The sequence below is a fragment of the Felis catus genome, chromosome B1 (assembly GCF_018350175.1).
Source record: "Felis catus isolate Fca126 chromosome B1, F.catus_Fca126_mat1.0, whole genome shotgun sequence".
Classification (NCBI taxonomy): domain Eukaryota; kingdom Metazoa; phylum Chordata; class Mammalia; order Carnivora; family Felidae; genus Felis; species Felis catus.
This window is the reverse complement of record NC_058371.1, coordinates 58,583,874-58,605,647: the sequence shown is the minus strand read 5'-3', so window position 1 is coordinate 58,605,647 and position 21,774 is coordinate 58,583,874. Positions and strand designations below refer to the sequence as shown.

At 42.2% G+C, this 21,774-nt stretch overlaps 1 protein-coding gene and 1 long non-coding RNA gene across 2 annotated transcripts in view; one reads left to right on the top strand and one right to left on the bottom strand.

Moving 5' to 3' along the window:
* HPF1 (histone PARylation factor 1) overlaps positions 1-8,965 on the bottom strand; it is a 29,861-nt gene extending 20,896 nt beyond the window's left edge. The window contains exons 1-4 of the mRNA XM_003984866.6: positions 8,810-8,965; positions 3,974-4,133; positions 1,537-1,726; positions 276-374 (exon numbers count right to left, since the gene is read on the bottom strand). Coding sequence (XP_003984915.1) covers positions 276-374; positions 1,537-1,726; positions 3,974-4,133; positions 8,810-8,857 — 497 coding nt within the window. The 5' untranslated portion in view covers positions 8,858-8,965. The remainder of the gene's footprint in view (positions 1-275; positions 375-1,536; positions 1,727-3,973; positions 4,134-8,809) is intronic.
* Positions 8,966-9,023: 58 nt separating this feature from the next.
* Positions 9,024-21,774, top strand: part of LOC111560135 — a 297,662-nt gene continuing 284,911 nt past the window's right edge. Inside the window, exons 1-2 of the long non-coding RNA XR_006596594.1 lie at positions 9,024-9,176; positions 10,936-11,000. This is a non-coding gene — a long non-coding RNA (uncharacterized LOC111560135). The remainder of the gene's footprint in view (positions 9,177-10,935; positions 11,001-21,774) is intronic.

Sequence of the window (21,774 nt, the reverse complement as noted above, 5' to 3'; positions counted from 1 at the left end):
TGAGTTCGAGCCCCGCGTCAGGCTCTGGGCTGATGGCTCAGAGCCTGGAGCCTGTTTCCGATTCTGTGTCTCCCTCTCTCTCTGCCTCTCCCCCGTTCATGCTCTGTCTCTCTCTGTCCCAAAAATAAATAAACGTTGAAAAAAAAATTAAAAAAAAAAAAAAAAGAAATCTAAAATTTTGTAGTTACCTCAATGTGCCTCAGTGATGGACTGAGACAGTACAAAAAGTATAAACAAATATTATAAATAGGAGAAGGATTAAAAAATTTTCTTACTTGACCGCAGCAAACACATTATCTCCACTTTGAACAATTATGCAGTTTTTCTTTGCTTCATTTGTACCAACATATACAGGAAGTTCATCAGGAGAATCCCTGTGTAAGCAAAAGATATTAAAAATTTAGTTGCCCATCATTTATCAGGCAAATAGAATTTTAGACCTATAGACAACTTATGTCTGCAGGTTTTTAAGAAATTGGGACAAATGTGCCAGGTTTAAGCTCTAAGTTTCTTAGGAATATCTCCAATAAATCTTGCTTATATAACAGATCTAAAATTAAAATTCTTAGGACCTAGTTACTTTTATATCTAATACAAAGAAAGGGGGAATAAGGCCTGTCAAAAGTAGGGGAAATTACACACAATCCTCTCTACCTTAGTTTTACAGTCTGTGAAAAAAGGTAGAGAAACAAAAAGAAACAGGACAAGCAGAATTATAAAACATGAGAAGGAAAGGGATACAATTCATATATATAATCAAATCATTTTACTTTACAATAAAGGATACCAATACACAGCAATGAAGTGACTCAGCCAAGGTCCTAGTAAATTAATGGCAAAGCCAGAAGCAGAATCTATGTAACCCAATTCCCAGCCCTTTGTGCATTCTACAGTACCACACTTCTCACTAGGCAGGTTTCCTCTACTTCCTGTATTATCCCACAGTCGATCTTCAAACAGCATCTCTACTGATAGAAGTGGCCAAGGTATTTTTTCTCTCTCAAGGTACTTCTATTTCTTAATAGTCTAAGCATTTTGCATATCCATTTAATCCTTTTAACATTCCCATTAAGTATGTACAATTATTATCCCCATCTTACTAGAGGAAACTGGGTAAACAGAAACTGAGTCATAGAAAATCACAATCATTAAAGGTGGCTGGCACATGGTCACTCATAATAGAACCAGTCTGACTCCATAGCACATTCTTATTTCTATGGCCCCTGGAGGCACAGGGCTAATTTAAGCCACGACAGCTGCTCTAAATTAACTTTCTTGGGCCACAAGAGTGTTTCTGAACCAAAAAGGTAAAAAAGTTTATAACCACAAAGGAAAAACCAGTGAGGTTCAACCCTGAAGAATTCACTCATCTTAGGGTAGGCTACAATGATATTATCAAGAACATTAAATGCCTATGTATCCACCAAAAAGAGGAAAACATGCCCTTCACCTTGAGTCCAATGAATGTCTACTTATATTCTTATACTTATGTATACAGCCCAGTAGCAGTATTTTACAGAAGAAAAGATCCTTTACCTGAAATACCCCATGTGGAACTGAGTTTTATTATCTCCAATAATAATGGTCTGGAACTCAGGAGGATCATAGTAAAATCTCCAGTGAAGGTTAAAATTCAGGTTTGCTGACTTTTTCTTCATTTTATGTTTTCCGGCAAGGATATCATAAGGACCCACTAATCGAAGTCCAAGGCTTGTGGAAAGTGAATCTATAAAGTAAGTAAGTTTATTGAGACAATAACTTTCTGAAGGCAGACAGGAAAGGCCTTTCATTCGTAAACTATTTCTAAGAAATTTTCTTTAAAAAAAAAAAAAAGAGCTTCTAAAATCAAAGAGCTTCAGTTACATTTGAAGACATACATAATGAAAAATCAGAGCAATGAAAATGTGGCACTCACATTTAAGATTCTCTCTTAAATTTACAACTGATTACATTTCAAACATTTCTGCTGTCTCTTATTTTAGACAAAGCCAGACAGTTTTGTATTCTCATGGGCATATTAGAGCTTCAAGTATTTACATTGTCTCATTACTATGTTGTTATTAGCCTCAAATGTTTGTAGCACACCCATATTAAGGAAGAAATAAGATGGACAGTAAGTGAATGTGCATGGAGGGTAAATAATTTATTTAATAAAAAATATATTTAATGAAAACATTTCCTTTCCCTTCTTCCTACACCTCAGCCAACTATCACTCTCAATTCCCTTGCCTTTGGCCAACCCTAATTCTGGATGATTGCATCTCTTCTCCAACCACAGATCACAAAGGGAGAATGCTAAATAAAACCAGTCAGTGTGCATGTCAAACATATCTTTTTATATCAGATGGGTCCTTGTTGCTTCTTTAAGAGAAAATAAGCACTCCAGGCAGGACCTGGATATGTAAGGAGATGGGGATTGAGAGAGGAAGAAAATTCTTGGAAGAGGTGACAATACAAATAAAGGCATAGAAACAGTTTATTCAGAGGGGAAAAATAGTTCAGCTTATTTGGAACTTAGGGTAGCATACACTGATTTTTTTTAAGTTTATTTATTTTGAGAGGGGAAGAGGAGGGGCAGAGAGAAAGAGATGGAGAGAGAGACAGAATCCCAAGCAGGTTCCATGCTGACAGCTCGGAGTCCAATGCGGGGCTCGAACTCAAACTGCAAGATCATGACCTAAGCTGAAATCAAGAATGGGACACTTAACCAACTGAGCCACCCAGGTGTCCCTACGCTAATTTTCAAAGTAACAAAAAACTAAAGTTATCCATCTTATTAGCCAGTCATAACAAGGTTAATAGTCTGATATACAATAACAATGTTTTCCTCCTTCTATGAACATACAGATATTTTAAAGACAATCATGCTGTTTTATAATGGTTGTTTTCCATTCTGTCCTCAAACTTTCTGAATATTTTTCCATGCTATCAAAAATTTTTTCCTAATCTTTAATAGCTTTATGATATTCCATTATTGAGACATTAACCACTTCTAATTTTTTTTACTCCTCTAAACAATATTTCAGTGAACATCTTTGGTAATACACGTTGTACAATCATATTTTTAGAAAAGTTGCTGCACACTTTAAGTGTTTTGCTATATTGCCAAAATTGTTATCTACCAATACACATTTCCATCAGTAGTATACGGGAGTGCTTCTCTCCCACCTGTTAAAACATGTAAACAGCACAAAATGGTGAAAAGTAACTCTGTCACAATTATCAGTTTTTTGTGCATTCTTTCACAGACGGTACATAAGCACAGAGAAAGTACATAGGAATACGTGTGTCCTTGACTTCTAAAAAATATATATGAACGGGATGGGGGGGGTCACCTGGGTGGCTCAATAGGTTAAGCGTCCGACTGTTGATCATGATATCACATCATGATCTCACAATTTGTGAGTTTGAGCCCCATGTCTGGCTCTGTGCTGGCTATGTGGAGCCCGCTTGGAATTCCCCCTCTCTTTCTGCCCTTTCCCTGCTCGTGCTCTCTCAACATAAACTTAAAAAAAAAAAATACAAACGGTAGCATACTCTACACATTTTTTTTTCACTTGACATATTTTAGGCACAATACTTTATAAAATCTACCTTGTTCTTTTAAAACTATGAATATCCATCGATAGATGTGCTACTGTTTAAGCCATTTCCCACTTTTGTTTCAATAAATTTGATTGAAATGAACATTTTTAGTTCATCTAACTGCCAAGTTCCTAGAACTGCTAAGTCATACTAAAACTCCTGCAACAAATCAAAGTACTTGTTTTCCTTTAAACCCTCATCAAAGCATGTTGTGAAATTATTTACCTTTGCCAGTATAACAGGGGATAGTCACATATTATAGCATTATTTTTCTATTTCTTAGAAATATCTTTGAAAAAGTTCCTTTTCTATGAACTGTTTAGATCCTTGCTCCAGTTTCCTACTGTCTTTTCCACTTGGAGAAGCAGAATGATTTTGGACAACTCACCAGCTGGCTTTTCAGGATCAAGCTCTTCACAGAACTTCCAGAAGTGATAGAAATCTTCAGGCAGAGAAAGCTTATAATGATTTTCTACTTCTTGTCGAAGGTCACTGGAGACATCAGCTTCACAGGATTTACTCTTCTTCACATCAACTGTGTTTTCACACTGAAAGTCAGTATACAAAACTTTGTTTCTCCAAAAGTAATTTTGGCAGCTTTCCTTGCATAACAATATTGCTCATTTCTGTTCACCCAACTCTGAGATATACATTTTCCTTAAAACTCTACAAATGGTATTTCTGAATAAAATCTAGAGATTCTTTTGGGCAAAGAAAAAAGGAAAACAGTTTCTAATATACAGCGGTCAAGAAGGATACACACAGTAAGTCTTTAAGTATATTTCTCTAAGATAATGGAAATACAGAAAATAAAAAAAAAAGTATAAAAGGTAAAGAACAGGAAGGGGAATAAGGAATAGGAAGGTTTTGCCTTCTTTGGGTAAATAGGTCATCATGCCCTTTAAGTAGATTCAGTGATCACACTGGAAGCCAACTGCAGAAATAACTAGATAAAAGGGGATTTACTAGTTAAAACATTTCAGGAAAAGGTCTTTAATACCAGGACTAAGTTATGACACTCATTTTTTAATATCCCTGCAATATGGTCATTATGTAAGTATGGTAGGTTTTATAATGCCTACTTGATAAATTTCCATAAAGGTTATGGTTAGTTGGAGGTTATGCTTAGTTGAAAGTTACATATCTTTAGTTTTCTCAGTAGCAGTTTTTTTCTTTCTAGGAACCTCGATCCTTTCTTTTTGGATTAAGTTTCTTTTTATTCTTCCTTTCCACCTGTATCAGTGCTTTTCAATTAGGAGCGATTTTGCCTCCCAGGGGACACACTTAATAGTCATAAATTTAGGATAGGGTGCCACTGACATTCAGTGGAATAGAGGCCAGGGATGCTGTTAAGCATTCTACAATGCACAGGGTCAGCTCTCTCAACAAACACTTACCAGGTTCAAAATGTTCATAGTGCAAGGCTGAGAAATTCTAACCTAGACATTTCTCAGATTTTATTTTCCCAGTAGGCTCAAGTTTATTGATGTTACTTTATGTATCAAAGTCTATAAAATTTATTTATGAATCAGTTGACACACACAAGAATGTTCTTGGGTCGGCTCAGTCGGTTACGTGTCCAACTCTTGATTTCAACTCAGGTCATGATCTTACAGTTTGTGAGTTCCAGTCCTGATGGGGCTGCGTGCAGCCTGCGTGGAATTCTCTCGCTCTCTCTGCCCCTCCCCTGCTCATGCACAGACACGTACTTGCTCTCTCAAAATAAACATTTAAGAAAAAGTTCTTGATAGAGCTGTTTCTAAGAGTAGGAAACGCAACAAATGAAAATGCCTATTGACATGAGGATGTAAGGTTATAGGATTTCAAACAGTGGAATATTCTGCTTAGTGAAAAGAAAAATATAGCCACACAGAATATAGATCAGTCTTAATACAATGTTGAATGAAAGAAAAAAGTCCTTGAAGTTTATATGCAGCATGATAGCCTTTTTATGACACTCAAAAACAATAAGTAAGTTTGAGATAAAGCTATAAAAAGAAGGCAAGACAAAACATAAAATTGAGGATGGTAGCTACATAAATGGGGGTGACAGGAAGCCAGGCAGAAAAGACAGATGATGAACACAAGTATAGCTATTGTGTTTTAGTTCTTGGGTAGGGCAAAGGGTTCACAGATATTTTTTATATTATTAAATAAGGTAAAGAAGACCATGCATTGACCAATAATTTTTTTTTTTAATGTTTATTTATTTTTGAGACAGGGAGAGACAGCATGAACGGGGGAGGGTGAGAGAGAGAGGGAGACACAGAATCTGAAACAGGCTCCAGGCTCTGAGCTGTCAGCACAGATGTGGGGCTCGAACTCACAGACCGCGAGATCGTGACCTGAGCCGAAGTCGGACGCTTAACCGACCAAGCCACCCAGGTGCTCCTGCCTTTTCACATTCTTTTTTTTTTTTCAACGTTTTTTATTTATTTTTGGGACAGAAAGAGACAGAGCATGAACGGGGGAGGGGCAGAGAGAGAGGGAGACACAGAATCGGAAACAGGCTCCAGGCTCTGAGCTGTCAGCACAGAGCCTGATGTGGGGCTCGAACTCACGGACTGCGAGATCATGACCTGAGCCAAAGTCGGATGCTTAACCGACTGAGCCACCCAGGGGCCCCGCTCATAAAACAATTTAAATTGAAGAAAAAGGCTATTGAAATATGCATCTAGGAGCACCTGGGTGGCTCAGCTGGTTAAGCACCTGATTTCAGCTCAGGTCATTATGTCATGGTTCATGAGTTCTAACCCCACACTTGGCCTCTCTGCTGTCAGTGCAGAGCTCGATTTGGAACCTTTGTCCCCCCTGTCAGCTCCTCCCTTGCTCCTGCACTCTCTCAAAAATGAATAAACGTTTAGGGGTGCCTGGGTGACTCAGTCGATTAAGAGTCTGACTCTTGATCTCGGCTCAGGTCATGATCTCATGGTTCATGAGCTGGAGCTCCACACCGGGCTCTGCACTGGTCAACGTGTAGCCTGCTTGGACCTGTCTCCTTTTCTCTGCCCCTCCCCCGCATGTGCATGCTCTCTCAAAAGAAAAATTTTTTTTTAACGAGTAAACATTAAAAAAGAAAAGAAGGGGTGCCTGGGTGGCCCAGTTGGTTGAATGTTCGACTCTTGATTTTGGCTTGGATCATTGTCTTGCAGTTCCTGAGTTCGGGCCCCACATCGGGCTCCATGCTGACAGTGTGGAGCCTGCTTGGGTATCTCTCCTTCTCTCTGCCCCTCCCCTGCTTGCTATATCTCTAAATAAATAAACGTTTAAATACATTAAAAAAGAAATATGGATGCAGAAATGAATGTTGATAATAATAGTAAAGATAACAATAAAAACAATAATAAACGAAACTTATCATGCACTTACCATTTGCCAAGTCACTGTTCTAAGCACTTTCTATAAATTAACTCATTCAATCCTCACAATTGCCTTATGAGCTAGATACTATTATCCACATTTTACAAATGAGAAAAATGAAGCAACTTCCCTTACGTCCCTAACTGAAAGTAGAACGGTTAAACCCAGATGAGCTGGCTCCAGAGCACAGATTCATCCACTTTACGCTGCTTCTCCAATTACATACAAAAGAGTAAGAACATACGGGCGCCTGGGTAGCTCAGTCAGTTAAGCGTTGGACTTTGACTCAGGTCATGATCTGGCAGTTCGTGAGTTCAAGCCCTGCCTGGTCTCTGTGCTGACAGCTCAGAACCTGGAGCCTACTTCAGATTCTGTGTCTGCCTCTCTCTCTGCTCCTCCCTTGCTCAAGCTCTGTCTCTCTCTCACTTAATAAATAAATAAATTAGGAACATATCAAGTCCTGACCCATCCTCCCTTATGTTTTCACAGCAGTCTTTGGTTATGCTTTCAAAGACTGGCTCAAACTTAAGATGTTAGAAAGAAAAGCCTTAATCTACCTTGCTGAAAGACAGTTTTGCCTCATGGTTAGGTTGCCTGGGTTGACTCTGGACTCTTCTGCTTTCCAGCTCTGTCACCTTAGCGAAGTCATTTAACCTGTGCCTTATTTTCTTATCTACAAAAAGGGCATGCAATACCTATATCACAGGTTTGTTAGGAGGAATAAGCTGTTTGTGAAAATACACAGTAGTTGTAGCAGATAATAAATACTCGCTATTACTGTTAATTATGGTCTCTATAAATTCATTTTCATCTTTGTTTTATTTCTAATACTATCACTCAAAGCAGTTTATAGCACCTTCAATGGGAGATAAAGATTTTTTCAGCTTTGTCTTACCTCACACACTAATTTAGTAACCTCAAATCCCCAATAACTAGAATTTAGTGCAGCTGTCCTCTTCATTGGCTACACTCATCCTTTACCCCTGTGTTCCTAGAAAGCATGACCCAATATAAATAATGCTCAGGCCCTCTAACAACTAAGCGAACACTGTCCTGCTTTATCCAGTTTATAAACCAGAGGGAGTCATTTTTCTGAAAACTTTCCTTATCACAATGACATTTCTTTCCTGCCTGAGTCTCCTAATTGCTACAGCAGTAAGGAACTTCTGAAATCGTCGAACAGGATGAGAATTTGCATTTAATTTATGCCCCGTCCCCCATTAGTGCCTTTATAATCAGGTCCCTCTTTCCCATCTACCAGACTCCAGTCAGGCAGAACTCCGCTGTGCCCAAACATCCTCTACACTTATTCTCTTTTATTTCTTATCCCTTATTTCTCTGCCTTAAAAAGCCATTTCCAGCTTAAGTTGCCCTAAAAGATTTCCTTAACAACCTCCTGGGACTTAGATCCTCCTTCAATGTTTCCCAGCACTTTCTACGCAGCAGCGTTACAATACCAAACAACAAAAAAAGTTAAAGTAAAATGTTCATTTGTGCCAAGTTGGGGGCCATACATGGGGGCAGTAGCAGCATGATTCATCCTGAAACCACGGCGCCCGGGCAGAGCCTGGAATATAATCAGTTTCCAATCAACATGTTGCTGACTGAACGACTGAACCACTGGTTGTCTTACGCGGCTTCCCCCAGGAACCGCAGCACCGGGAGGAGCGCACAAGAGGAGACAGGACTACTGCTCTGGTCCAAACCCCAGCAGAGCGGGAAATAGCAGCCAGGGGCAGACAGTCGTTCCCAGGCACACAGCAACCACTCAATGACCACTGGAGAAATGCAATGTGCTGCCCCTTGGTGCCCTAGCTATTACCCAGAGAGCTCGGCAGAGCTCACACACCCACTGTGGCAGTACCTGCTGCCCCTCCCCGCCGGGTCTGCGTTTCCCGCCGCCGCCGGCCATTCTGTAGTCGCAGTGCCTGTGGGGTCCCGCGTCCCGCCGTTGCTTCCGAGCGCCGCCAACTGCTTCCGGTTCAAGAGACACCAATCAGAAACCCTGCGCTGCCAGGGCCACGCCAGAGGGAAAAGCCTCAGCCGTTGCCCCGCCCCGCCTCGCGAGGCCCCTGAGGAGGATGGCAGAGGCCCCGCCCACTTTCCCACCGGGCGCGGGGGCGGTGCGGCTTAGATCCACCCTTATTGCCTCACCGCGCAAGCTGCTGTTGCGCGGACTAGCTGCAGGGATGCTCCTGAGACTCCAGTGTACCGAATTTGGATCCGTTAAGGTGATCCGGACGTCCTCTTTAGGTGTTTACTAGTGTCAAGGCTGGATGTATGGCACTGCCATCACCCAAACCCTCGTTTTTCCTTGATTTATATTTATTTAAAGCATTGAATGTTGTCTTCCTCTTTTCCATCTCTCTACCTTCTCCACTATACTATTGCTACCTAACAGTAACTCTTATTCTCAATTATCTCTCAGAAGGAAATCAGTTTCTCTCATTCTTTCTTACAATTTGGATTGTGTTCTCTACACCCTGCTATGCAAAGTGTACCCCCCAGAAGCATCAACATTAGCATTTTGAGGAGAGCTTGTTAAAAATTCGGGACCTAGGGTGCCTGAGTGGCTGAATCAATTAAGCCTCTGACTCTTGGTTTTGGCTCAGGTCATAATCTCACGGTTTGTGGGATCCAGGTCCATGCTGACAGGCCACAGCCTGCTTGAGATTCTCTCCCACTCTCTCTGCTCCTCCCTTGCTCGCAGGTGTGCATTTCCTCTCTCTCTCTCTCTCTCTCTCTCTCTCTCAAAAATAATTGAACTTTAAAAAAATTCAGAATCGCACACTTACTTTCTCTAAAAGACAAATGAACTTAAAAAATTCAGAATCCCACACATACTGAATCAGAGTCCGCATTTTATCAAGATCCCCCATTGATTCGTGTGCACTCAAAGTTTGAGAGGCACCGCATTCAAATGATCTCCTGGTGCCTCCTCCAGTGCTGACATTCTGGAAGGTCTTCTGCCTCATTCCTGAAAGGATTCTTTATTTCCTGAATCTCTATCTTCCCCTTTCTTGATTTTATACCATAGCTTTGTGGAACCTATCCTCCGTGAGTGATCCCCTCCCCCTTTTCATTAGACCTTGCATGTCTGTACTGTCTTTATTCTGGCTGAGTATAGAATTCTCTGTTGAAAATAATTTTTAGTCAGAATATTAGAGGCCTTGCTTCACGATGTTTTAGCTTCCAGTATTGTCATTACCTGATGATTCCTATTCTTTATAGGTAACTTTCTTTCTTTCATTTTTTAAAAACACAAATTTATTATCTTATAATTCTGGAAGTCACAGTGTAAAATCAGTCTCACTGTGCTAAAATCAAAGAATAGGGAGACATTTACCTACTTCATCCTCAAGTAATTTCTTTATGTGTAACCTGTTTCTGTTTTGTTTCATCTCAAGAAGTTTTAGGATTTTCTCTTTATTTCCAATGTTCTCAGACACCATCATGTATCTTGGTTATAGGTGTTTCCTCATTTTTATGGAGCTGGTATTTGGTAGGTTGTATTTGATCTTGAGACATATGTCTCGGTTCTGGAGATTTTTCTGGTGTTATCTATGGCTAATTTTCTCTATCGTCCCCCTCCCTCATTGTATGTCTTCTTTTTCGAAATTCGTTATTCAGATGTTTGACCTTCTTGAATGATGTTTTTTCTTATTTGTCTGTTCTATTTTCTATCTCCTTTTTCTTCTTGTTCTACTTTCTGGATAATTTTCTGGATTTAATTAGACAAATATATCAAATTATTATTTTGGTTTTTTTTAATGTTTATTTTTGAGAGAGAGAGAGAGAGAGAAAGTGTGTGTGTGCAATTGTGGGAGGGAGACAGAGCATCCAAAGCAAGCTCTATGCTGAGAACAGAGAGCCCAATGCAGGCCTCAAACTCACGAACCCAGGACATCATGACCTGAGCTGAAGTCAGACTCTTAACCGAGCCACCCAGAAACCCTGATATCAAATTATTATTATTCTTTTATTATATAGGCATGCCTTGGAGATACTTTGGGTTTGGTTCCAGACCACGGCAATAAAGCAAATATCACAATAAAGTGAGTCAAATGAATTTTCTGGTTTTCTAGTGCATATAAAGTTAGGTTTATACCATACTATAGTCTACTAAATATGGAATAGTATGATGTCAAAAAAAATGTACACCCCTTCATTTAAAATATTTTAGTACTAAAAAATGCTAATTATCATCTGAGCTTTGAGTGGAATCTTTTTGCTGGTGGAGGGTCTTGCCTCAATGTTGATGGCTGCTGATGGATCAGGGTAGTGGCTGTTGAAGGTTGGGGTGGCTGTGGCAATTCCTTAAAATAAGACAACAATGAAGTTTGCTGCATCAATATGTTGCTGGGTGAACTGGGGAGATCTCTGGGCCCTGAGGCCTCTGCCCAGCCCATGCCCAGGATGTTGCTGGAAGCTCTTGGTCTCATTGCAGGAAAAGAATTCAAGGATGGACCAGACACATTGGTTGAGTGGCACAAGTGAAGAGTCTATAAAAGAGACAGTACACTCTGGAGCTGTGAGGGTGGGCAGCCTCAGGGAGAGCTGCCTCCCCAGGACTGGTCTCTATCCTTTATTGACAGTTGTTAACTAAGGTGTGGAATATTTATTACATGGGTAGGGGATTTTTGGGGAGCAGGGTTTCATGTCTTTTCTCCCTTACTTGGTCAGGGTTTCTGGCCTTCTTTATCTTGGGTCTGTCTGGTTTGATCTAGCTCCTTGTGGCTTTGTTTGTGGAATGGTACCAGGACAGGTTGCTAACTTTTCTGATAAAGGGCCTTGACTTCTCCTTTGCTGGCCTCCAGGCATCCTGGGAAAGTCTAACTACTTGCCTACTCTGGAATTCCCCCCTCAAGGGCCCTCTGGGCCCTCAAAATCTTTCAAGGGAAAATGGGTGACAATCCATCTTATGTAACTACTTCATGCTTGTATGGGGCATTGACCCTGCCAGAGGGCTCCAGAAGTTCTTGCTATCTAGGTTTTAGGAAACCTGGAAGGACAGTGGAGTAGAAGGAAGCTATAGATTGTTCAAGGGGGTGTTGGTAGGCTTCATCTTCATGGGGGATATAGGTTGGAATGCCTGGTACATCATCATCTGGAGATGAGATTGTTGGAGTCTGGAAAAGACAAATATGACAAGAAAGTTAAACAAACAAGGTCCAACAAAAGTGACAATAAAAGTGTCACAATAAAAGTGACAATATAGCCACTAGTGGACCTAAAAAGGGCAAGAACCAGGGTATAGATGGAAGCACCTCACATACAGCACTCCAAATAGCACTAGAAGTATCAGCTGCTTTGGTCATTTGATGGAGCCTTTTGGCTTGGTCATATAATTTTCAGATGTTGTCTTCCACCTGTTCAGTGCTGTTGACGTAAGTGCGACATATTCTGTTAATGACAACACATACCACGCCTTGTTCAGCCGGTAAGTAATCCAAAACCAGCCTGTTGTCCAGAACCACACTGGCCAAAGTTTGGTGTGGCTTGGAGAGATCTGAGCAAGTGGATGCGGTGGTGAAAGTGAGTTTATCTAACATTGCTGTCAGATTTCGAAGAGTGGTTCATGGTATACAAATCTCCCGCAAGGGGCTAGCACCAAGGGTACCTGCTATTCCAGCCAATACAAGGCCTATTGCCCTTCAGGCTTTAATGTGGGATCAGGTAGAATTACATATGCAGACTCCTGGGGGAACCACATACCCTGGTGTGTAACTGCCCCAATGTTTGAGGTCATCAATGCAAAGAAATCCTCAGGCCAATACAGGTTGGGTAAAGATTGGCTCCTGTGGGTTGTGAGGAGGATGTCCACAGATAAGGAGATAATTGGGAGGGGCATGTAAGGTTATTGGATAACTCACAATTTCCAGATTCTGGAGCTGCAGGACCCACCTGGAATAGTTATTGTGTATGCAGTGGGGGTGGAGAAGCTCTCCTTTTATTCTAGGGAACATATAAACATAATTGAGAAGGGTAAAATTAGAATCATCGTCAATGTGGAGTGGTGTCCACGTGGGCCATGATCTAAAACATGGGTATAATATTGGGGTTTCATGTGGATAGCCGGATCTGGCACAAGTCCACTGGGTGGTATCACAATCTGCATTATTTTAATTTTCTTAGCAAGCATACTACGTTTTGTACTCAGCACATTAAACTGAGATATTGGAAATGATTTGATGGTCCAAGAATCTTGAGTTATCCTGTGAGGAGGTGGTGTTATTTGCAGCTGACCTATCTTTTGGATTTGTCTGTGATGTTATTTGGCAGCATGGACTCAGAACTTAAGTAAAATCAGGGACTAATTCCTGAGATGTCTCGAGTAATGAGAGTGGATAAGTCCACACATGTTCCAATTTGGGTCAACAAGCATCTCTTCTAGGGGAAGAGAACTAGGCCCAGTATAGTTTTTTTTTGGAGGAGAGTTATACTGGGAGAATGAATGAGATAAAACAAGGTGTAAGAAGCGTCTTCTTGAGAATGTAAATGGCAGATCTAACAGCTGGAAAGGTTATTCCCCTGGGAGATGATTATGTTGGAAAGATTTATGAGAGAGTTTTCCCTCTACCCCTGTGAACCTGTGCAAGTTAGAGCGGTGGTGAGAATAAGATAAAATGTGATTTTTAGGACTATGTCTGAGGATTAACAAGGAAATCAATTTAAAGGTCCACATAGGCAAAGGTTTGCAATGAGGAGAAGCAGTAAAAGAAAAATCAAGGCAATAGCTAACAATACAAAACAAATATTCATAGTAAGATGTCAACCACTTACCTTTTTGAAGATGTCATGTAGATCTTCCACAGGCTTAGGAATAGGATGGAATTTCTTTAGTCTTTGGTTGTGGGGAGCCTGGAGCCACTGGTTTTATTCTAGACAAACTAACCCAGCTAGTTACACCTTGAAGCTTCACTGCTGTTAGCATGTGAAAAAGTCCTTAGCATTGGGACCTGGCAGAGCCCCTTTCATTTGGGGTCTAATTGATCTGAAAGTGAGCACTTCCACCAAGTTTTTAATAAAATCATGTCCCTTGTCCCCTGGCCTGGTCTGGGCAAGGACAGGCTCTTTCTTAGGCATGAGCAAAACTTTGTTGCTATAGTTTATGATACCCTGCTGTATCTGTCCTAGATCGATTAAATGTTTTATAAGTCCATGCGTTTCTGAATCAAGCAGCAGATCTGCTGTAAAGAAAGCTCTCCCATACAGCATTTCAAAGGCGTTAAGTTGGAGGACTCTTTTTGAGGCCATTCTCATTCTCAAGAAGGCTATGGGCATGAGTTTTGTCCAGGATTCTGAGGTTTCCTGGCAGTTTGGCCAAGATTGTTTTAAGGGCTTTGATTAAATCAGCCAACCTTTCCTGAGGATTGGAATCTCCAAGCAGCATGGAGGTGGTAATGAATTCTCAAAGCAAAAAACAACTGTTGAGTAAGCTTTGCAATAAAGGATGGGCTATTATCACTCTATGGAGACTTTGGAAGCCCAAAGCACAGGATAATTTCCTTTAATAGGACTTTTAATACCTCTTGGACTTTTTCTGTTCTAGTAGGATAAGCCTTTATCCAACCAGTAAGGGTGTCCACAAAGACCAGGAGGTATTTATATCCCTGAGATGGGAGCATTTGTGTGAAGTCTATCTTCCAGCCCTCTTCGGGGTGTGTGCCTCGCCTTTGAATGGGCTGGAGGAGTGGGAGATGGTCTAAGCCCTCCTCCAGAGGTGTTCTTACAACATAGATCACAGGCCCTGGTGATAACTCTTCCTTGATAACCTGTGACATGCCAATTCCCAAAAAGACTCTATCAACTAAGGAGGTTAATGCATCTCTTCCCAAATGAAAGAAGTTGTGTGTTCCCTTGATAATTTTCCATTGTGATGCCTAGGGAAGCATTACCTTTTGGCCTTGTGTCCACCATCCCTTAGGATCTAGTTGGTAGCCTTTCTGCTGAACCCAGTTATTTTCCTTTCTGTACATTGGGGCTTTTGTTGGAGGATTGGCCCGTGAGGGAGTAAGGCTGCCTGTATTGGGAGTGCTGCCAGGACTCCATTTTTAGCCTCATTGTCTGCTCAATTGTTTCCTGCAATAATATCAGTGTTTCCCTTTTGATGACCCCTGCATTGGATTATGGCCACTTCTGGAGGCTCCTGTACTGCTTAAGAGATCAAGGATCACTTGGTGATGTTGTACAGGGGGAGTATTTGGCAGTTAAAAGCCCCTTTTCTTTCCAAATGGTAACACAAACATGGAGAACAAGAAAGGCATACTTACAGTCAGTGTAGATGTTAGCTCTTTTGTCCTTTCCTAGTTGTAAGGCTCTAGTGAAGGCAATAAGTTCGGCCTTTTGTGCCAATGTATTGGGGACAGACCTCCTGCTTCTATGACCTGGTGAAGGTCTACCTGGTAAAGGTCTGGTTCCTTTAATCCCTTTTTAAAAAACTGCTGCCATCAATAAATCATATATTGTCTAGGTTATCAAAGGTTGGTCTTTTAAATCTGGCTTACTGGAATAGACCTGTTCTGTGGTTTCCACACAGGAGTAAGTTTTCATCTCCTTTGCATGGCAGGAGAGTAGCCAGGTTAAGAATTTGACATAGTTTAAAGGTCACCTCTCGAGTAAAGCCAGATACTAAAGTAAGGTGCCCTCCTGTTAGCCAATATTTCTTTTAATATCTAGGGCTCCCTGTAACTGGTGTGGAGTTTATACTTCCAGAGACTGACCTAAGGTTAACTGGGTGGCTTCCTTTACCAGAAGTGCAGTGAGCAGTGACTGCCCTCAGGTACCCCAGCCATCTGGCTGCCACTGTGTCCAGTTGTTAGAAAAATAGGCCACTGGTTGTGGGGTTGGTCCTAAGTTTTGAATAAGTACCCCCAGGGCCACCCCTTGCCTTTCAGCCACAAACAATGTGAAGGGCTTTTTGAGGTTAGGAATTTTCTGTGCAAGGGCTGTTGTGAGCAGGCTCTTATTTTTTGAAAAGCCTCTTGTGTTTTCTTGTACATTTAAGCAGGTCAGCGTCTGGCCCCTTTAAACCCTCATACAAGGGCTTGGCTATCCGTCCAAACCTTGGAATCCAGATTTGGCACAAGCCTGCCATCCCCAGAAACATTCTAAGCTGCTTTTTTGTTTGTGGTGGGCCTACATGCAATATAATTTCTTTGTACTTCACAGAAAGTACCCACCTTCCCAGCATCAGAACATTCCCCCAAATAGGATACTCCTCTTTGGAAATAATGGGCCTTTGTCAGGGCAACTTTATACCCTCGTTCTCCTAGGAAGTTTAGAACTTAGATGGTATTTTATCTGATTCTTCCTTAGAGGGGCTACAGATGAGTTAATCATCTGTGTATTGCAAGAGAGCTCAGTGGCTAGAGTGAGCTGACTGCTCTGACAAGAGCATTGTCAAATGGGTGGGGACTGTCCCTAAAGCCCTGTTGCCGGACTGTCCGGGTATATTTCTGAGTTACATGGGTAGATAGAGTAGTCTATTTAAAAGCAAACAAATACTGAGATTTCAATGTAAATGTATGCAAAAGAAAGCATCTTTAAGATCCAGGATTGTGAACCAAGTGGTGCCTTTAGATATCTGGGTTAAGAGTGTAGGGATTAGGCCCAATAGGGTGGAGAGGAAAGACAGGCTTATTTATTGCCTAGAGGTCCTGGACCATCCAGTATTCCCTGTTTGGTTTTAAAATTGGGAGAATTGCAGGGAGACTGGCAAGGGACTAGAAGGCCATGTTTTAGGAACTTGTTTATTAAGGGCTAGAGGTCTCACTGGGCTTTAGGTTTAATGGGGTACTGGCATTTGCAGGGGTAAGTATTTTTGTCCTTTAAGGTGATTTTTGCAGGTGTTGTAAATATTGTTTCTTGGAATTTCTTTGTTCCACATTTGGGGATTAACTTGGTCCCAGATTTGTGGGTAATATTATCAGGAGGGTCTTCCTTGAGTGGGAGCAGAGGGGGTTGCAAGCTAACTGGGAAGAGGGCCCTTGTTTCTGGGAGGTTGAGAGTAGCTCCAAGGGTGAATAAGAAATCCCTTCCCAGATACATGCACCCCGATGTTTATAGCAGCACTATCAACAATAGCCAAATTATGAAAGAGCCCAAATGTCCATTGACTGATGAATGGGTAAAGAAGATATGATACACACACACACACACACACACACACACACACACACACACACACACACACACACAATGGAAGGTTAGTCATTAAAAAGAATGAAATCTTGCCATTTACAACAACGTGGACTGACAGTAAGTCAGTCAGAGAAAGACAACATACGATTTCATTCATATGTGGAATTTAAGAAACAAAATAAATATAGTGGGGGAAAACAAGAGGCAAACCAAGAAATAGATACTTAACTGTAGAGAATAAACTGATTGCTACAGTGGGGGGTGGGGATGGGTTGACTAGGTGATGGGAATTAAGGAGAGCAATTATTGTGATGAGCACCCGGTGTTGTATATAAGTGTTGAGTCATTAATTTCTACACCTGAAACTAATAGTACATTGTATGTTAACTATTTGGAATTTAAATAAAACTTGAAAAAGAAAGAAAGAACGAAATCCCTTCCCAATAGGGCTTGAGCATTCTGGCATGACCAGGAACTTACTATGAGTTACAAGATAATTTCCCCATGAACAAAGTAGGGGTTGGGTGAGGTATTTTGATTTTTGCTTTCCCTCTAACCCAATAATAGACGGTGCTTTGAAGGTCAGGGGTCCTGAATGGGAAATGACTGAATATGTGGTTCCTGAGTACATCAGAAATCTGACAGGCTTACCTGCCACTTCAAGAGTTACCCATGGTTCTTCCCTTGGAATATCGATGGTCTTTGTTGGGACCTCTAGGAAACTTGGGCCTCATCAATCACTTAGAGCCGTAACTGGTGAGGGATCAGATCTTGGCTCCTTTCAGACCCCAGGGCAGTCCCTCTTTCAGTGCCCTTTGCATCCATATAGGGGGTAGAGCACCTTTGGGGGCATTCTTGTTTCCACTAGTCCAGGCACCCACAGGAGAAACAAACTTCTTTATCTTGTGGTCCTTTTTGGGGTTGGTTTGGGTGGCCCTGAGGTGTATCAGGTCCCCTAATGGCGACAGCTAAAAGTCTAGCCTGCCTTTGTCCTTGTTGTTTCTTCCTTTCCTTCTCAGCCTGATTTCAATTGTTGAAGACAGGGAAGGCCACATCTATAAGCTGGTTAAAGGGAATTTGGGGCCTAAAGTGATCTTTTGGAGCTTTCTGTGATTATCTGCGGCTGATTGGCTTATGAAGTGGGTGGATTAATTGCCCTTCTAGAATGTCTGGGTCTACATTAGTGAATTTTCTCAGCCCTTCCACCAAGCGAGATTGGAAGAGGGCAGGATTTCTGCCTGGCTTTTGGGTCATTTCCCTGATATTGTCATAATTCACTGGCTTGATGATACATCTCTTCATGTCCTCCAAAAGACATGGTACCATGTGGTCCCTAAAGGCTAGTCCGTGCTGCCTTAGCTGAAAATTCCAACAGGGGTCTATCTGAGGTACTGCTGTCATTCCTACCAGATATCTTTTAGGCTGGACAGCATGAAGGGCATCTGCATGGGTTTGCACTTCCACCCAGATGCAGAATGTCTCCTTCATGGTGCAGCAGAGAAAGAATGACTGTAAGGTCCTAACAGGTTAGGTCAAAAGACTGAGTCAGGCTCCAGAAGTCCTCAGTAAATTTGCTGGTATCCTCAGAAAACTGACCTAAGTGCTTAGAGCACTACCTGAGATCTGACATTGAAAAGGAAACATGTACTCTTGTGGTCCCCTGAGGCCCACCTTCACTTCCTGAAGGGGGCACAGCTGCTCATTCTCTTGACCTGACTCTGGTAAAGGAGGGTAGATTGGTTGGTAGGGGGTGGGTGGTGGATAGTTGCTCAGGTAGAGCTGACAGCATTAGGGTGTTACTCTCCTGTCTTGGGTTGTTGCCCAAAGGGAGCTACCGTGAGAGTTTTTTCCTTAGAGTCAAGTCTAAAAGGCCCTCCCTCACTGTGCATGTTCTATATTTGTTCAGGTCATCCCTGAGGGCTGTAAAGGCCTGGACATAAAGGATCTCTGCCCATTTTTTCTGGCCTCTTACAGAAGAAATTAAGTAGAAATACAGTGTTATAGTTAAGACTTCCATTTTCTGGTCAGTCTTCCCCGTCCTTTAGCCTATCTGAGGCCAAATACTGTTACAAAAGAGGATAAGCCTTTTCCTCTTTCTGGTTTTTTAACGGAGGTTGATCCCAGTGTCTCAGAATGCATCTCAGAGAGGAGTCTTTGGGGATGGAGGTGGAACTTCTTATTGCCTTCAGGGAGAAGGCTGACTCCTGTGATGAAATAAGGAGCAACAAAATAAGGGCTCCCATTATTAGAAACCTAGAGTCCTATTTTCCTGGGGAAGGTTAGCTCCCTCCTTTTTGGGAACCTGATAGGATCTCAGATGTGAACTCTCCTGGAGAGTTCTGATGGCAAATGGACCAACCTACTTCCTTTTTTTTTTTTAATTTCTTTAATATTTATTCATTTTTGAAAGACTGAGACAGAGCACAAGCAGGGGTGGGTCAGAGAGAGAGGGGGACACAGAATCTGAAGCAGGCCCCAGGCTCCAAGCTGTCAGCACAGAGCCAGATGTGGGGCTCAAACTTACGAACCGCGAGATCATGACCTGAGCCTAAGTCGGACACTCAACCGACCAAGCCACCCAGGCACCCCTCAGCCTGCTACTTTTGATGGCATCCCCAACCTGCTGTCTGCTTGTCATTCTGTCATCACAGCTGTGGCCAGCATGTGTGGCAACTGTGCTGGCCCTGGCATCCCAGAGCCCATGCTTGGTGCTGGCATCTGCAGTCCTTCAAGCAGAAGCCTTCCCAAAGACCCGATAATTTAGCTCTGATGTCCCAGGGTGGATACTTTGGGAATAGGCATCATCATCATGACTTCAAGTTCTCTGAATGTCCCACTGTCTTTGTTCTGATAGGCCTCTCAAACAGTTGGTGACCAAAAATGGCTACCAGGGTTGGAAGTCCCTTTCATTGAATATTTCTTGTCTGACCCATAGATATCTCTTGATCTCTCCCACTTTGCTGTCAGTTCCTGTGAAACTAACCTTTTTTCCCCCCAAATCTCTGTATCCCTGAATTATTTGGGTTGAGTCACATTTAATTAAGTGGTGAATAAGGCAGACTCACAGGAGGAAATCTCAATAGCTGGGGTCCTTTGCCAGGGAGTAAACTGGTTTATAGCCTATTTTATGGTATCTTGCACAGATACAACAGTCTGAGCGGGCGGGCAATCGTCCAGGACCTTTGCAATAGCCGGCAAAACTTCTCACGGGACCTAGCGCCCCCTCTAGGGGCAACATCTCAACAAAGAATATTTCGGAAATAAGAATGAGAGGAAGCAGCTGAAGCTAGACAGAGGTGAAGGTCAGGTCAGAGTGTCCCATGCCTAAGAAACAGATTTTGCAGAGCTAGAGACAGCTTGGGAATATTAGTCACCTAGGGATTGATGTAATGGATCTTGGTGTACTGTTTGTGAGTTGGTGGCCATGAATCACTCTTCTATGTATCTCAGTTTCTCCCAGCAGCTGTGTGAAACTGCCACGGGGGCTCAGATCCCTGGATGATCGATCAATCCTTATGTGTGCATCCCTGGGTGAGCCAGAAATTAATTACCATGAGAGGGGGTTCCCCATAGGACTGCTACATATCTCCAGGAATGACCTCAGACACTTCCCCTAGGTTCTTAGTTGCCTAAGAACACCTTTCTATGGGATGGAGCAAGTGTGCCTTTCTTCTTTGGAGCTGAAAATCAGTCTCTCATAAATGCTCCCAGACTGTCTGCTTCCCAGGTAGATTGGAAAGAAAGAGTAGAACAAAGGAGGTATGGTTCCTTCTTCTTTTTAAAAAAATTTTATTTATTTTGGAGAGAGAGAGAGGGCACACAAGTGCGTGCTGGGGGTGGGGCTGTGGGGGGAGGGTGGGAGGGTGAAGGGAGGGGCAGAAGGAGAGGGGGACAGAGGATCCAAATTGGGGTTTGTGCTGACAACAGAGAGCCTAATGCGGGCTCAAACCCATGAACCATGAGATCATGACATGTGCTAAAGTTAGAGGCTTAACCAACTGAGCCACCCAGGTGCCCCCAAGGAGGTATGGTTCTTGAGCAACTTTCCAGCACAAGGGAGGTAAGAGTTGGAAACTCACTGATGAAGAATGTCACTCAACATGTCTTTTTGTGGTCACAAAAAGATGTTGCTGGTGAACTGGGGAGATCTCTGGGCCCTGAGGCCTTTGCCCAGCCCATGCCCGGGATGTTGCTGGAGGCTCTTGGTGTCATCGCAAGAAAAGAAATCAAGGATGGACCAGACACGTTGGTTGAGGGGCACAAGTCTATAAAAAGTCTATAAAAAAAAAGTCTATAAAAAGTCTATAAAAGAGAGAGTACACTCTGGAGATGTGAGGGTGGGCAGCCTCAGGGAGAGCTGCCTCCAGGATTGGTCTCTATCCTGTATTGACTGTTGTTAACTAAGGTGTGGAATATTTATTATTCAGGTAGGGAATTTTGGGGAGAACAAGGTTTCATGTATTTTCTCCCTTACTTGGTCAGGGTCTCTGGCCTTCTTCATCTTGGGTCTGTCTGGTTTGATCTGGCTCCTGTGGCCTTGTTTATGGAATGCTACCAGGACAGGTTGCTAACTTTTCTGATAAAGGGCCTTGACTTCCCCTTTGCTGACCTCCAGGCATCATGGGAAAGCCTAACTACCTGCCTACTCTAACAGATAGACTCTCCCTTTCATTTGAACTCTTAGAG